The sequence below is a fragment of the Pezoporus wallicus genome, unplaced genomic scaffold (genome assembly GCF_028554395.1).
Source record: "Pezoporus wallicus isolate ANWC-B61680 ecotype Strahan unplaced genomic scaffold, APGP_CSIRO_Pwel_v1 contig_5069, whole genome shotgun sequence".
Classification (NCBI taxonomy): Eukaryota; Metazoa; Chordata; class Aves; order Psittaciformes; family Psittacidae; genus Pezoporus; species Pezoporus wallicus.
This window is the reverse complement of record NW_026642361.1, coordinates 8,167,389-8,182,251: the sequence shown is the minus strand read 5'-3', so window position 1 is coordinate 8,182,251 and position 14,863 is coordinate 8,167,389. Positions and strand designations below refer to the sequence as shown.

Sequence of the window (14,863 nt, the reverse complement as noted above, 5' to 3'; positions counted from 1 at the left end):
TATTATCTCAAAATAAATTATGCTTTTTGTCTGACATACAAAAAGGGACTTGGTGCATGAGTGATCAGGTACAAGACAGCCGAGTCACCAGTGCAAGAAAGACAAATGCTATTTCACAGTTGTACTGTTGAGAGTTTTCAAACAAGAAGTCCTAATGCTTCTGTGCAGTGCACTTGTGAGCTTTTATGTGCAGTATCATAGTTGTCACTGGTCTAGGAAATGAGTCTATTGAGTGTCACCATCCTCTAGACAATCTCCTTAAATATTAGAGTAGAATTTAACACAGGAAAGTGACTACAAAATGGAGGCTGAAAACGGATACGTTTGCTTTACGATGTGTTTTAAAGAATGATCAGGAGATGGGAAAAACTTGGTATGTAAGGAGAGATTTGGGAGGAATATAACTTCTGTAATCTACAGATTTCACTTTACCTTTTATTGTACCTCTTCTCTGTTAAGAAATTACTCCAGTTTCTGTGACTTTTTTCCAGGGTTTAGCCCTTGGCAATATCTCAGTGCTGTTCAGCCACCCCAGATAATGTCCCAAGCTTCAGATTTCTCTAAAAGCAGTTCAATTTACTATAATGATTTTAGTCAAACAGTAAAATACTGGTCACTTTAAAGGAGGGGAGGGGGCACAAATGCATCATACTTGTGATCTATTTTTAACCTGAAGTGTATATGGCAACTTGTGTGAGGAAAGTGCAAATTGACTGCAACATCTGTATCTACTTTTCAATTACAGGAACAGTTTACAGCAATGAGAGACCTATACATGAAAAATGGACAAGGTTTTGCATTAGTATATTCCATCACAGCACAGTCCACGTTTAATGATTTACAGGATCTAAGAGAACAGATTCTTCGAGTCAAAGACACTGATGATGTAAGCATCTTTAAAAATGCTTAATACTTAGAGTTTTCATTACGGATGTTGTTGCAGTGTGATTGGGTAGCTTCTGAGCTTTAAGAGACAAACTAACCAGCAGATGTGTAGTACAGAAATGCAACTCTTAAGGCAAACTGGAGAAATTGTAACTTGTCACGTATAATTAGAATTGCCTTTTTTTAGTATTTTCTGTTAAAATGCTCAATTTGAAATTGTATTGAAACTTACTCACTAGTACTGCAAAAAAAAAAAATTACCAAAAACATTCCTAAAGCAAATCTGTTCTTACCTCAGTTACTATCAATGAAGGTTTAAAAACCAAAAACCACCATTAATTTTTCTCTTCAATATGCCTACTGTTTATGGTTATTTTGAAGGCACAAAATTCTAAGCTCCTACAGAGTACTTACAGTACTGTAAGCTTTATACTTAAATATTACGTAGCTTTTATGTTTTGTGTATGCCTGCAAGTAAGTTTGGGGGTTCTATTTCCACATAATCTCAATATGCACCTCTTAACATTAAAGCTACAAAGTGAGGCTTAAGCATTCCAGTTTATAACTGATTAAAAAAACCTTGCTATAGTTGTAGAAGTGATACTCAGTCCCTTAATAAATGGAAGAAAGGTATCTCAAATATGAAACAGCAGTAACAGCGTGTTTTTAACAGAAACACCTTAAGCTGTAGCTATCAGGCAGGGAAAAATCTCCTCCTCCTGGTGGGAGTCAGGGGGAAAGCATTGAACAGTCTTTTAAGTGTGCTCATCTCATTTAAACTGTGTTCATGGAAACTTTGATGCCTTCCTTACTGCTCTGTATCCACATGTGCTTGCTGACAGCAGGCAAAGAACATATTAAATTTAGTTCAGGGAAGTTCATTGTGACTTCTGTAATACAAACCACCTTGCACTTTTAAACTGTAAACATTTGCAGGTCTTGCCTATGTCCAGCAGATTTATTCTGGAAGAGATTTATTACCCATTATCACAAATGCCTCTCAAAAGAGTAATATTTAACTTGCATGTATGTCTCCCAATCAGAACCCACCAAGTTATAACCTTGTTTAATGTCAAATTAATTTTGTACGCAAAAATCAAGATGTGACTATACTTGAAACCTTAGTTTACGTGGTGTATTTATGCTGACTAGCATAAGCTTTCTTTGCTAGTATTTTGGTAGTATTTCCTTGGAATTGTATTTCCTTTTAGGACACTCCCTTCAGTCTTGAAAATCATTCCATAGTATCAGGAAAAAGATAATGAGCTGCAACTGACAAGTTTAGTTTTTGCCAAAATTTACATAAAGTTCTTCCATTACTTGCTCTCTCAGTGGGGGGAAATCAAATGGCCAACATATTGTGAACCTTTTTTTCAGCACTTGAATTTGGGAAAAATTTAGCCATGTCCTTAAAATAGTAAAAGGAAAGGTGTGTGGGGGGGGGTGACAGACAATGGACAAGTTTGAATGGTTACCTTTTCTTGCCACAAAGGTCAGTTTGTTTTCTATAGTTGGTAATTTTTATAAGGTGGCATTTTTCTTTCCTCTGTGTACATCAGTTTAATAATGAAAACTGTGTGAGCAAACTGCTCTTGCAAGGAACACAGATATGCTGGAAGTAGAGGAGTGGTGAAAGGAGCTTTGTCATCCTTCATTATGCTCCTCAGTACAGGCTACTTTTTTCCAGGATTTCTGAACACGTAAGAATCCTGTAGCAGATTCTTTGGTAGGTTTCTTCATGCCTCAAACATGTGAAAAGGAAATCTCATTAGGTCATCTGAAACATGTGAAGTTTGCTCCATTGACAGTGTACTGAATGCTCAAACCATTCTGCCCACCACCCTGCCAAATGGAAGGCAAAAAACAGTCAGTTTGATTTGAACTTGAAAGTATCGCACAGTGGCAAACTTAAGTTTCAGTTATACCAGAATCTGATTACTCTGAAAGATGGAATCCTCTAGATAGGCTTGTAGGTGTGCATTTGCAATGTGCCTTCCCGGAATTTTAATGATTTCTTTGCTGATACTAAATTGGCTTTTAGGTGCCTATGATTCTGGTTGGCAATAAGTGTGACTTGGAAGATGAAAGAGTTGTGGGAAAGGAGCAAGGACAGAACCTAGCAAGGCAATGGAATAACTGTGCATTCTTAGAGTCTTCTGCAAAATCAAAGATAAATGTTAATGAGGTAAGGCATGTTACCCACAGTAAGGAGGGTTGGCAGGGAGGGAAGGATGGGACACTGTTCTGGTAACGAAATGTTTACTGTTTGTCAAGGAAGAGCTAACGATTATTCATAACATTGACTATAATGGACAGAACGCTTCCCTACTATTGTGAGATTTGGAGATGTTTATATTAAGGGATGTATTTAGCTTTGACTTGTGACTTTTTGAAATTATACTAATTCTAGTATAATTAATTTTCAAAATATATTCATAATAACTTGATTAAATACTTTTTTTCATGCTACATTCCCTAGTTGACACAGTCTCTATCAACTGAGAATACACTGCTGGGCTACTTCTTTTTTTTTTAAGACCTTTAAAGGAATGAAGACCTTAAATTCTTTCTTTGGTATTAAATTATTTGAGATGGTAAGAACAAAAACTCTTCAGAGTTTTGTCAAAATTAGCAGCTTTATAATGAAAAGGGGGAAAACCCTCTTTGCCGTCTAGCTCTTTATTTATTTAGCAAGAGCTAGGTGACTGATCCACACAGATGCATTTTGGGACTTCCCATAGTGCATGCTTTCTTACCCAGTGTGGGTGCAAGCATGAAGAAAGGGATGCGAGAATGTTTAGAAAAGGAAACTCTTGATATTTACATTTCTGGAACAGCTTGAATTTTATGATAAACGCTGCAGTTCTGTGTGTCTTCTGGAAAACGTTGGCAGCATCAGTCAGGTTGAAAGGGCCTCCATGCAAGACTTGTATGTAATCAAGAGAGTATGGTGGGTTTAAGCACAGCTAAAAGATGATGTGTGTTTAGCTAGTTGGGAATTTCTGGAAACTATTCAGATTTTCTTAAATACAAATTAATCAGCTTAACTGTATAGAAGTCATATGTTTAATAAACTAGAACTTACTTCCATCAAATGCTAAAAGCCCTCGTTGGGATGTTTTCTGCTTTGCAGCCAGTGCTTAGGAAATTGTTAGGATGGCTTTAGTATGAGGACTTGCTTGATTTAAGAGATGCAGAAATAATTGGAACAATGTCAATTATGAATGAAACATATGCTATTTAATTGTAGTATGTAGGCGTGTCTTAAATTAGCCTTTCAACAAAATCATGTTCTAATTAGAATTCTGGGAGGCTCAAAGTGTAAGTCTCTCATACATGACTTGCTTATCTAGGAAATGTTAGCTTATGTCATGCTGTAGTTGTAGGGAGTCTGCTGAATTAATTCTCTAGACTTAGTATTTTCAGACTTACCTTGAAAAGCATGATCTCGTTTAAAGAGGAGAGTCTATAACTGAATGTGCAGCTTAGTTGAGTTACCATGAAAATGTGCAGTTAAGGCTTACTAGACTTTCTTTAAAAGAATATCCTTAGTGAGCTGAGTTAGAAGCAAGCTGTGGCCTGTTTCTTGACCTCAGTACTAATTGCAAAGTAATAGCATATAGTAATTGATCACTGTGAAATATAGCATGTGTTTTAAGATAAATTTGACCCAGAGTTAAATAGCTGTAGATTACAGATGCCTTTCCAGTTCACGTCATTGAAAGTGGAAGACCCTTGGAAGACAATTACCTTAAACAGAAAAAACACCAGTTGCTAACTAAGTATATGCTTTAACTTTATGGCTTTGTGATAACTAAATATTTACAGGGGTTTATGAGTATGTGGGAACATTATGTGTGAAGATTCAAGGCTTAAGGCTATGAGAGAAGCCTCTTAATGCCAATAACCAACTGAATTTTTATATTCTCAGATCTTTTATGACCTTGTGCGGCAAATTAACAGAAAAACTCCAGTGCCTGGAAAAGCACGCAAAAAGTCATCATGTCAGCTACTTTAATACATAGCTGTGCTGTAGCTCTGAGCCAGGTAAACCTTTTAACATTTTCTGTGTATTAGGGCTATAAAAGACCCAAACAGAACAACAACAAAGAAAACCTGAACCTATGTTGTAGCTCTTGATGCAGAACAGCATTGAAAATTCTTGATTTACATTATCATAGAAATATTTATGGTCTTTATTTTACTGTTACAAAGTCAGAACTACAGATATGTGCAAGATACATTCACACTGGTATCTTTTTTTTTTTTTCCAAGCTTTAAGGTGTTGGTTGTTCTCAACAGTGTTTGCTCTGATACTTCAAAACTTTAGCATTTGGAAATTGAGTTTCCTTTTTTAAGGACTGATAGAATATATTACAAAAGCTCAATTATCAGGAAGGCACATTATAGAATACTGCAGTGTGTGTGCTAAAATGTCACTTTCTGTTCCTTCATATATTTGCATGATCCCATAGGAGTTTCTCACTTTCTTTGGACAATATGGGTATTTTCCAGGCTGCATGGTAATAAGTACATTTGCAAGAGAATGGTGATCATTGTAACACTCCAAATACTTGGCCCGGAGCTGTTGGTTACTAGATAAATTTCTTACTTGCTGGCAGTTGGTTAATATTCTACATGACTAAATCCGTGCTTTAAGAATGCTGCTGAAGGCTCAAGCAAGTTCCAGCCTTTTCAGAACTTAGTGAGCAGGCATGATTTTTATTTTTACCCGGCAACTTGTTCTTGGGCAGATTGTTTCCCTCTTTCCACATCCATGCCCGAGTATGGGCAGAGGTTCCCTCTTGATTGACCTGATACCATGTGAGTTGCCTGCTCACCTTGATTCTGTACCATTTTACTGGACATACAGTGGTTCAGTTGCTTCAGTACTATGATCAATTATTTTGTCATCCAGTAGATCTGTTTGATATACTGGAGGATCCTGCTAGGACATTTCACTGTCGTAAATTGCAGGCTTTTATTAATATTCAGGTAGTGCCACGTTTTAAGTCTTCTTTAATCGATATTATTACTTACTTTACTTGAACAACAGTTCAAAGTAAACTGAGAGGGTTCCAACAGCATTAGCTGAGGTTGGCAAATGGCTGCTCCATTTCCTTAACAGGGCTTTTGATTCAAGAGCTTTGATCCTCCAAATGTGTTTTTAGTTTTTAAAGCCACTGGAACTATCATACTGTAAGCAAAACTAGTCCCACCCATCAAATATTACTTCCACAGTTCAGCTTGGATTACCATATGCATCTCAATTCTGTTTTACTAATTGAGACAGTCTGTTATTCGTGTGCAGTAGAAATTGTATTAGTAGAAGAGAAGCGATCAGGTTATTTTCTGAGTCTGCCAAGAACTTTGCTAGTTAACCGTTTCCTCCTTTAGTTCTTTTAACTAAAGAGAAGTGACAAATAGCTGTTACTAATACTAACCTCTTGTTTTGCTATTACAGGTCTGAAGAACTGTTGCCCAATTCAACAGTGCCAGCATTCCAACTTTATTAAACCTACCAACATCTTAAATGGACTTTCCTGTGGTGGTACCCTTTAAGAAATGGATGAAAGCTACTACATCAGTTTGCACATTCTAATCACTTTCCAGTGTCATGAGAGATTTTTACTTATAAATATTCTAAGTGTATGCAACTGGTAAAACCAGAGCCTACATCCAGTATTACTGATAAGAGACATTGTTCATCCACCAATGTTGTACATGTATGAAAACTGTGTACTGTATACTTCAACAATCCCCACTTTCTATTGGAGAGTACAATAATGTAAATCCTAAAAGCACCACTATTTTAGCATAATAAAAGAAAGTCCAAAGAGCTCCTATATAGACTACTCCAGATAACTTTGCTTCATCGGTATTTGTAGCTTATTGTAACTTTTTTAAAGAAATACAGGATCATCATCATCGTATTGTACAAAAGCGCTTTGATTAACACAACAGCTATATAGTTTTTTAATTTTAGGAAAAACCTGTGGAGACAGTGATCTAGTCTTTAAGAGTCCTTTCAGTATAACGTCTGACTAAAGACATGGCCTTTAATATCTGTTGGGAAGGAAATGTCCAGACTTTTCAACCTTTTATTGTATGTTTCCTTTTCCTTGTTTACATAGGGAACAATGTTTATAGTTGTGTGTACAGTGGGGGTCTACAACAAGAAGTGTATATTTTAAAACAATTTTTTAATGATTTAACAATTTTTTGTAAATCATTTTCGGGCTTCTGCAGCTGTAGATTCTCACTGTGAATTCCCTTGCTTGCTCATGCATAAGTGTATTTGCAATACCAAATATACAGGTTTAGTACTTTTGCCTGTTAGTGATTGTTTTACATGTGTAACGTTTTGGTTGAGATGTTAAATGGTGGAAGAGTACTGTGGATGTGAATGTGGGAAGTAATTTTAATCATGTGTAATTGGTCACAGGGCCTAAGTTGCAGTAATTAACTTTTGCTGATTTATTTAACAATGCCTTGTTGCTTTGTATGCATTAACGTTTGGGTGTAAAGATTGTGTGTATATCCAACAGGGAGCCACAGTATTTAAATTGACCAACCTAATGTTACAACTGCTTTGAGGTGGCCAAATGTAAACTAAAAGCCTTAATTAAAGTGGTGCAATTTTGTATGACTTAGCATCAGTAGTTCAATAAATTTGGATTGCCATGCAAGGGCTTGCATTACAGTTATATACTACTTGAATGTTTTGTGTTTTAGTAGTGCTAGTAGATACTGATTTTTAAATCTCTTGCAAAGTGCAGATTCATACATCTTAGGATGAAAAGGAGCCATTATGGCTTTGTCTTCTGACAAATACAGGCCATATATACTTCTTTCAATAGCATCTCATGTGCTAGGGTGGATGAATTTCTGACAATGAAATTCCACTTACAGTATTGGACTTGGAATATTCCAAGTTCTAATGTGACAGAGAAACAAAAAAATACCTGTCTTCAAAGGTTAGACTTTGTCAGTGGCTGTTTTGAGAACTTGGAAATATGTTGCTTGCTGTTTTTCCTTATTTCTAGGAAGAATTCATTCTTAAAATTGACTTAGTGTGGCTTAAAAAAAAACAAAAAACAAAAAACAAACAAAAAAAACAACTATTGGGAGAAAATACGATTTTTCTGCATGATTAAACTGTATTTTTGTTTGATTTCAGGGAGATCTGCCGAAGAGCATTTTTGCTGTATTGAGTGTAGACTCTTGCAGGCTTTTAATATCTCTTAACACTGTTGGACTGTGAAGTGGAATGCATGGACTGTGGATGACTTCCTGAATTTGGCTGTGTGGCTGAAAATTAATGTCACACCCAAATACTTGGTACCTCCTGTTTTTCTGGCACAAAATTATCAGGGCTTGTTCTAATCCATTCCTGCAAATTCAGTGAGATTAGGTTAGCTAATACCAGTAAACTAATACCGGTAAGCTTTGAGATAGTTTGTTGCCCGAAGTTAATTAAGTAACCCAGCTGATCCTTCCTGCTGGTGATTTCACCAATCATCACTATTATTTAATGGAGGTAAAACACTCTTTCACTGTACAGAATCGGAGTTAAGACTGAAATTCCTTTTCATTTATCATTAGAAACTGAACATGTGGTTAATGATCCCCATAAATATCTTGTTTTGGTACTCTGTGCATCCTGATTGGTCCCCAGAGTAGATGAGACTGGAGCACTAGATGCTCTAGTTCTTTTTTTCACTAGGTACCTTCCTCCTTGATGAGCTAATCAGTATTTTTCCTCCCTTCATTTTCAACCCCTGCTTATTCAGGTCTTGTAACACTTCTGTGTCCCAGTTGTCCTTTTATCAGTCTTCTTTTTAATGTGGTTCTTTTTCAGGCAGCTGTACAGATGGCATTGAGGGGAGGGAGAGTAAATTATTTGATAACATCAGAGAGGAGCCCATGGTCTAGTCTTGGTGTCCAGCCAAAGAGTGCCAATTACAGGGAGCATCAGACTTTGTCCTGAAAGCTCTGTACTAAAGCATTCTTGCCCTATGGAATGGTGAATGTACAGTTCCTCGGCATTAGAGGTAGTCAGTTTGATCAAACCCCAGAGAAGCAGAATTTTCAAAAATGTGAGTTTTTGCCATCTAAAGATTGTGCTAAAAAAAGTGAAATGCACCCCCCCCACACATACTCCCCTGTATTTAGAACTTAGGCCAGATTTGTAAAGCCAACACGTCATAACCCAGGTAATACCTAAACCCCAGTATTTTTCTCCTTGAAGACAGGCAGGCTTCAAGGGAGCAGTGTCCTGCTTGTTAAAGGGAAGATGCATGACAAAATGATGTGGAGGAAGTGACGGACACGAAGCGTAATGAAAAAACACATGAAAGAATTTTCTTCATATCTAAGTAACTGCGGCATAAGAAGCTGTTCCCGCTGAGGAAGTGAACATCCAGTTCCCCACAGGATTAGAACTATGTAAGCAGTTACCAAATCTAGAAAAGAATCCTGGCTGCTGAGATTTTTTTGAACAAACTTTCACATATCTTCAGGATAACTGCTTTGTGTACCAACGCTTAAGAAGTTCACGCTTAAACTGCTTCTACAGAAACAGAACACTTCCCATACAGCTTTGGATGAAAACATGCATAATTCATATTCTGAGAACTAATGCAGTTATTTTCCGAATCTGGTGTTAATACTGCTTGTAACATTAGCTTATGCTTACAGTGCACGCAAAGGTGGAGCCTGCTTTATTTCCACCCTAATCTGAAATTGGTATATGTCAGTATTTAAGTGTCTGACCTTTCTATGGAAAAAAGTAATGTTTATGTCCTGAAATACAGGAGTATTATTTCATGCAATTGTTCTCTTCATATTAGGATTCTTTTCTTGCAGTATAATTTTTTCTTATACCTTATTCATAATGCCTGTCTGCATTCTCCAGTTGTTCTGTGAAATGGATGTCTGCTTGTCTAATTTACAGAATGTTTTGAGACATTGCAAGATGTTTTCAGATGTCTAAAGGAATGAACTGTAAACTCAAACTACTGCTGCTCTCCTACATATGAGAACAGAACCTCTGGAAAAGTATTGTAGAATTAGATCCTAAATTTGTTTCGTAATAGGTACTGATAAATGTGATGCTAGAAATAGGAGGTGGAAGGAGTTTGGATTAAACTGTGTGGTTTTCTCCTATTCTGGTATAAATGTAGCGGCAGTTTCCTCATGCGTAAACACTTAAATATGAGGATTTTCTTGTTTTAAAATGCTCTAAACAAACTATGGATTAATCAAACTTGATGGTTTTTTTTCCCCAGTGTTTTCTAATCTTTGCCAGTTTGGGTAATAACTTAAAAGGTAAGAAAATTTTGCCATGATACTGTACTAGTTCTAGATAGACTTAAATTTAGATGCATTAATAGTACAAAGTTATTTCTAGATGTCAGTGGTCAAAAATAGTAGTCAATATACAGCTCTTGTAGCACTTTTTTAATTTAATATGTAGATGCAGCCAAGCATCAGCATAGACAGAAAGCAAGCTTTTTGTCCAATTTTATACTGTTGACCCAACAGCATTAGGCTGTACTTCAATTTATAGCTTTTATTTTGCCCAAGTATGGGGAAGAGAATAAAAGCAAAGAACAAGTTGCTCAAGTATGTAAGAAAATGCAAATGTATATAGATCTCTAAGGCAGAGCTCTTAACCAAATTAGGTTTTTATTTCTGAGTCTCAAGCACCTTTTATGCTTTACTTTGAAAAGTTTATCAACAGCTTGAAGATTCTTAAAATCTAATTTAACTTCTCTGTTATGCTTTACTTTGGAAAGTTTTTATGCTTTACTTTGAAAAGTTTGTCAACAACTTGAAGATTCTTAAAATTTAACTTCTCTGTTCTATAAACTCTGGAGTGATAACTTCTGTTTGTCACAAAATCCATTCTCAGTCTGGAACTATAAGCAAAGTTGGTTTGTAGTCTTGATTTTGTTCTCAGTGTTGAAATATCTGGACTTCAAACAGCAGTTAAATATGGATTTTGCTTCCTTTTTTCAGTGTTTTAGGGCTTGGTTTTTTTTTTTAAATGCCCTCCATAACCAGTTTTGAGAATTTTGAATCCTCAAGCAGAGGGTGACTTCCTGTTTTGAATGTGATGTTCTTTAGGAATAGGTTTGTGAATGGAAAAAGGAATGTCTTCATAATTCCACTGTACTCACTTCAGCCTCAAGAAATATTAGTTCTGCTGAGCAACAAGCTCTACTCATTGTTTCAAGAAGGTTCACTGCCACCAGGATTGATTTTTCTTTGATGTTTCTTTGGGGTGAACTACTTCATTTGAAAGACACTGTAATTTCTAATTAATTCCTGTAACATCTTTCAGCTACCCTAAACGTGGAGAGAGGGGGCATTTCTGCAGTCTTAGGTACTGACATTATAGTTGAAGTTATAATTCCTTTTTTTTGTCAGTACACTTTACCTTTTCATGGTATGTGGCATTTTTACCTTAGATTTCTAAATCTAGCAGGGAGGAGTCAGTAACCTTACTCCTGTATGAAGTACAGAACTCTACATGTGAAATCACAGCTCTCATAAATTGGGTTTACTGCTTGCCATAATGCCCCGTTCAATAAAAACCCTTGACACTACTGTCATGATCTTCAGACACAAATAAAATGACAGTTGTAAATTTGTCTCTTTTTTCTTTTTAATCAAAAGGGGGTATAGTCGAGCTTCCTTGATAGAAGTAGGTATGGGAATCAGTTTGCTTAGGGTATGACCCTCAGCAAACATTAATTTCAGAGTCAACATGGGTATTTTAATACTATGCAGCCATGTAAAATTCTTGAGAGGTTTCTTTGTTGTTGAAGTTTCCTTACATTTACATTTAAAAAGTAAAAAAATTACACATTTCCAGGCATGTTTCAACTAAGACAGGCTAAAACATCAGCTTTCTTCCTTCTCTTACAGAAAGACAAGGCATAATATATGTTCCACAGTCTTCTTTGTACCAAATGCAGTTGTGCTGCTTGTGTACATCATACAAGAACTGTCATGCTGTTGCTTTTGATAGTTCTGACTACCATTTTGTATATGTAGATGCCATGCATTCAGCTTAGCAGTACATTAGGGCAATTTGAATTGTGATCTGTCTGTTATTAGAACACATCTAGTGAAGGATAATTGGAGATTTGAGTTAGTTTACTTGTTTAATTTAAATCTAATATATCCTGAACTTTAACTTTGTTCATTCTGTAAGCACCATTACCTTCACAGACACCCAATAGGGAGCAGAGGAATCTTTGGCATTGGTGATAAACATGCTGTGTTTCAGTGTTTGGCAGGCTACCTGCCAAGTTCTTGTTGCTTGATCTGGCTTTAAGTATGGAGCATTACTACCCCTCATGATATTCTGACAGTGTGGCTGCAGTTGGGATCGGTGTGGATGCAAACATGTGAAACTTAAGATGGTTTTATAATTTTTCATTATTACTTTCAAGTCAGAATCCTTTATATGACTGAAAAATTTACATTCCCTTCTCTGTAATATGCTTGCATGAGACTTTTGGTTCTTTTTTTCTCATTTTATCCCTTTCCCTCCCATTAAATAAATATGAAGTGGGATGCCAGTAAAACAACACTGCCTGAAAACACACCTCCAGGTTTTTGTCCTGTTCCCCACCCTTGCCCTTTTCTGGAGCCAACTTGAAGCCTTTAACGTGCTTCCCAGCCTGCACGTACACTAACAAATTCTCTCAAGAACTCAAAATATTTTATCTTTTTTTTACAGGTTGGTTTGGTTTGGGGTTTAATAAAGCATGCATGCACCCCTCTTCTCTTCAGGCTCACTTCCTCTGTTCTCATCTGCCATTACTTTGAATAAACTTGAGGCACCATGCAAGGCAAGCATTTCTCTGTTATCGTTACATTTCTCATTTGTTCACCCTCTTCTTCCCTGAGAAAGAGCCAGCCTGAGAGTGTGTGCTCTTGGCAAGGAAATGAACCAGGTACTAATTCATGCATTACAGAAACCATAATGTTATACTGTTTTGTGAGGATGTGCTGAGGTAAATTCTATTAAGTGTGTAGTACTGAGTTAGGATGGAATGGTTCCTTTCACGTTCTTTTAGTTCACTGTAATGAAGGTTGTTGCTTTTGTTCGTGCTTTGATGATGGTATACATGATAGGACAGCTTCATTTATTATTTTTTTTTAATCCAAAACTACATTTCTCAAGTGACTTACCTGCTGTCTGAGGGTCTTCTGCTTGCTTTTGTTCTTGCATACCTGATCTTTAGTTTTGTTCTTGTAAAGCCACCTGAGGTTATAGGCTCTGCAGCAGCTTCAGTGTGAGACACAAAGTATTTTATTAGCAGCTTAAGCAAGTTGTTGGGCTTCAGACAGTGTCTTGCAGTTCTGCTACCTTTTGCAGCTGTTTTCAAGTGTATGTTTCTCTCGCTGAGGAATTTTCTCAGCGGACTCCCTTGTAGCTACCTGTAGCCTGAAATATACCCCAGTACTTGCAAGTGTTTTTCAGAACCTGTCCATCTACACTAGAAATGTAGTTTGGACAGTTCCTTGTCCTAAGGCACAATGAAATGACCTACTATCAGTAGCACAAGTATTTGTACTGGTAAGATTATCTTTCTATAGTTAAAAAGTGTTAAAATCCGTATTAGGGAGGGAGAGGTAGTTTTATAACGTTGTTAGTCTGTCCAAGGTGATAAGGAGTTATCCTGCGTAGTGGTCACTATCTCTTGCAGTATGTACCTCTTGCCAGTAGTCCAAATTAAATGGGAAGAAAGGGGAGAGGATGAGATATAGCGTCTTTACTGTGAGGGTGGTGAGACACGCACAGGTTTCCAAGAGAAGCTGTGGCTGCCCCATCCCTGGCAGTGTTCAAGGCCAGGCCCGATGGGGCTTTGAGCAACCTGTTCTAGTGGAAGGTGTCCCTGCCCGTGGGAGGGGATTGGAAGTGGGTTATCTTTAAGCTCCCTTCCAACCCAAACCATTCTGTGATAGATACAAGTTTGTACCTCAGCAAACACAAGCTCAGCTTTCCAAAAGCTAGGAGGTGGGTTGCCCTGGCTGAATGGGTACTTTGTGCATCAGCTTATTCCTTCTCTCTGCAATGAGAGAGAACCTAAACAGCACCTTAAGTTAAAGCTACGGAAGGGATGGAAAGTGCGTTTAAGCTTTGTCGTTCAATGCGCGATCTCACTGCTCGGGACTGACAGGAGCGCAGCCTCTGGCCGGTGATAGTCACTGCCCGCGCAGAAGAGGGCAGCTCCGCTCGTTACCCGTGACTGCCACCACGGCCAGGATACTCTCAGCCTGGCACTCCCGCCCGGCCACCCTCGTTGCGGCCCTTGCCCGCTCTGCCGGGACGGCCCATGCGCACTGCGGCGGCTCCGCTTGGCGCCGGCGGAAGCTCGCTCGTGTCCTTCCGGGCCGCGGGCCGGCGCTGGCGGAGGCGGGAACGCTGGAGGCCGGACTTAGGCGGGCCGGGGGCTGCCATGGACAGGTGAGGGGCGCGGGAGGTGTCTGCTGCCGGTGGGGCGGAGGGGAGGTGTGGTGTGGTGTGGTGTGGTGTGGTGTGGTGTGGTGTGGTGTGGTGTGGTGTGGTGTGGTGTGGTGTGGTGTTAAGCGACGCGTCCCCCTGCGGCGACCGCGGAGGAGCGGTGTGCGCACAGTGCGGGCTGGGGAGTGCAGCAGGGCTCGAACCGTTCCTGAGGGGTGTCGGAGGCTTTTATGTCGGCCGAGAGCTTTGACCCTTTGAAGTTTAATTTCTTCTGGAGTCCGTTTGTAGGTGGTGGTGGGTTGTTCGTGCAGCGGGAATGATGGAGCTGGGCCCTTGCAGGGCGCTTTGCGGGAGGGCCGGCCTCGGCAGCTGCAGCTGCGGCCTTTGCTCCCCGCCTCTAGCTTCTCCTCCCCGTTCTATCAGTTGTTCGCGATTTGTTACCCTTCTGCAAGACACGTGAGCTGTCTCAGTTTGGTGGTTTGTGTGTCTGAA

General features: G+C 38.6%; 2 protein-coding genes across 2 annotated transcripts in view; both read left to right on the top strand.

Moving 5' to 3' along the window:
* RAP1B (RAP1B, member of RAS oncogene family) overlaps positions 1-7,592 on the top strand; it is a 32,124-nt gene extending 24,532 nt beyond the window's left edge. The window contains exons 5-8 of the mRNA XM_057429520.1: positions 746-886; positions 2,927-3,070; positions 4,817-4,932; positions 6,350-7,592. Coding sequence (XP_057285503.1) covers positions 746-886; positions 2,927-3,070; positions 4,817-4,903 — 372 coding nt within the window. The 3' untranslated portion in view covers positions 4,904-4,932; positions 6,350-7,592. The remainder of the gene's footprint in view (positions 1-745; positions 887-2,926; positions 3,071-4,816; positions 4,933-6,349) is intronic.
* A 6,685-nt stretch (positions 7,593-14,277) lies between these two features.
* NUP107 (nucleoporin 107) overlaps positions 14,278-14,863 on the top strand; it is a 29,828-nt gene continuing 29,242 nt past the window's right edge. Inside the window, exon 1 of the mRNA XM_057429519.1 lies at positions 14,278-14,374. Within this exon, the coding sequence (XP_057285502.1) occupies positions 14,367-14,374 (8 nt within the window). The 5' untranslated portion in view covers positions 14,278-14,366. The remainder of the gene's footprint in view (positions 14,375-14,863) is intronic.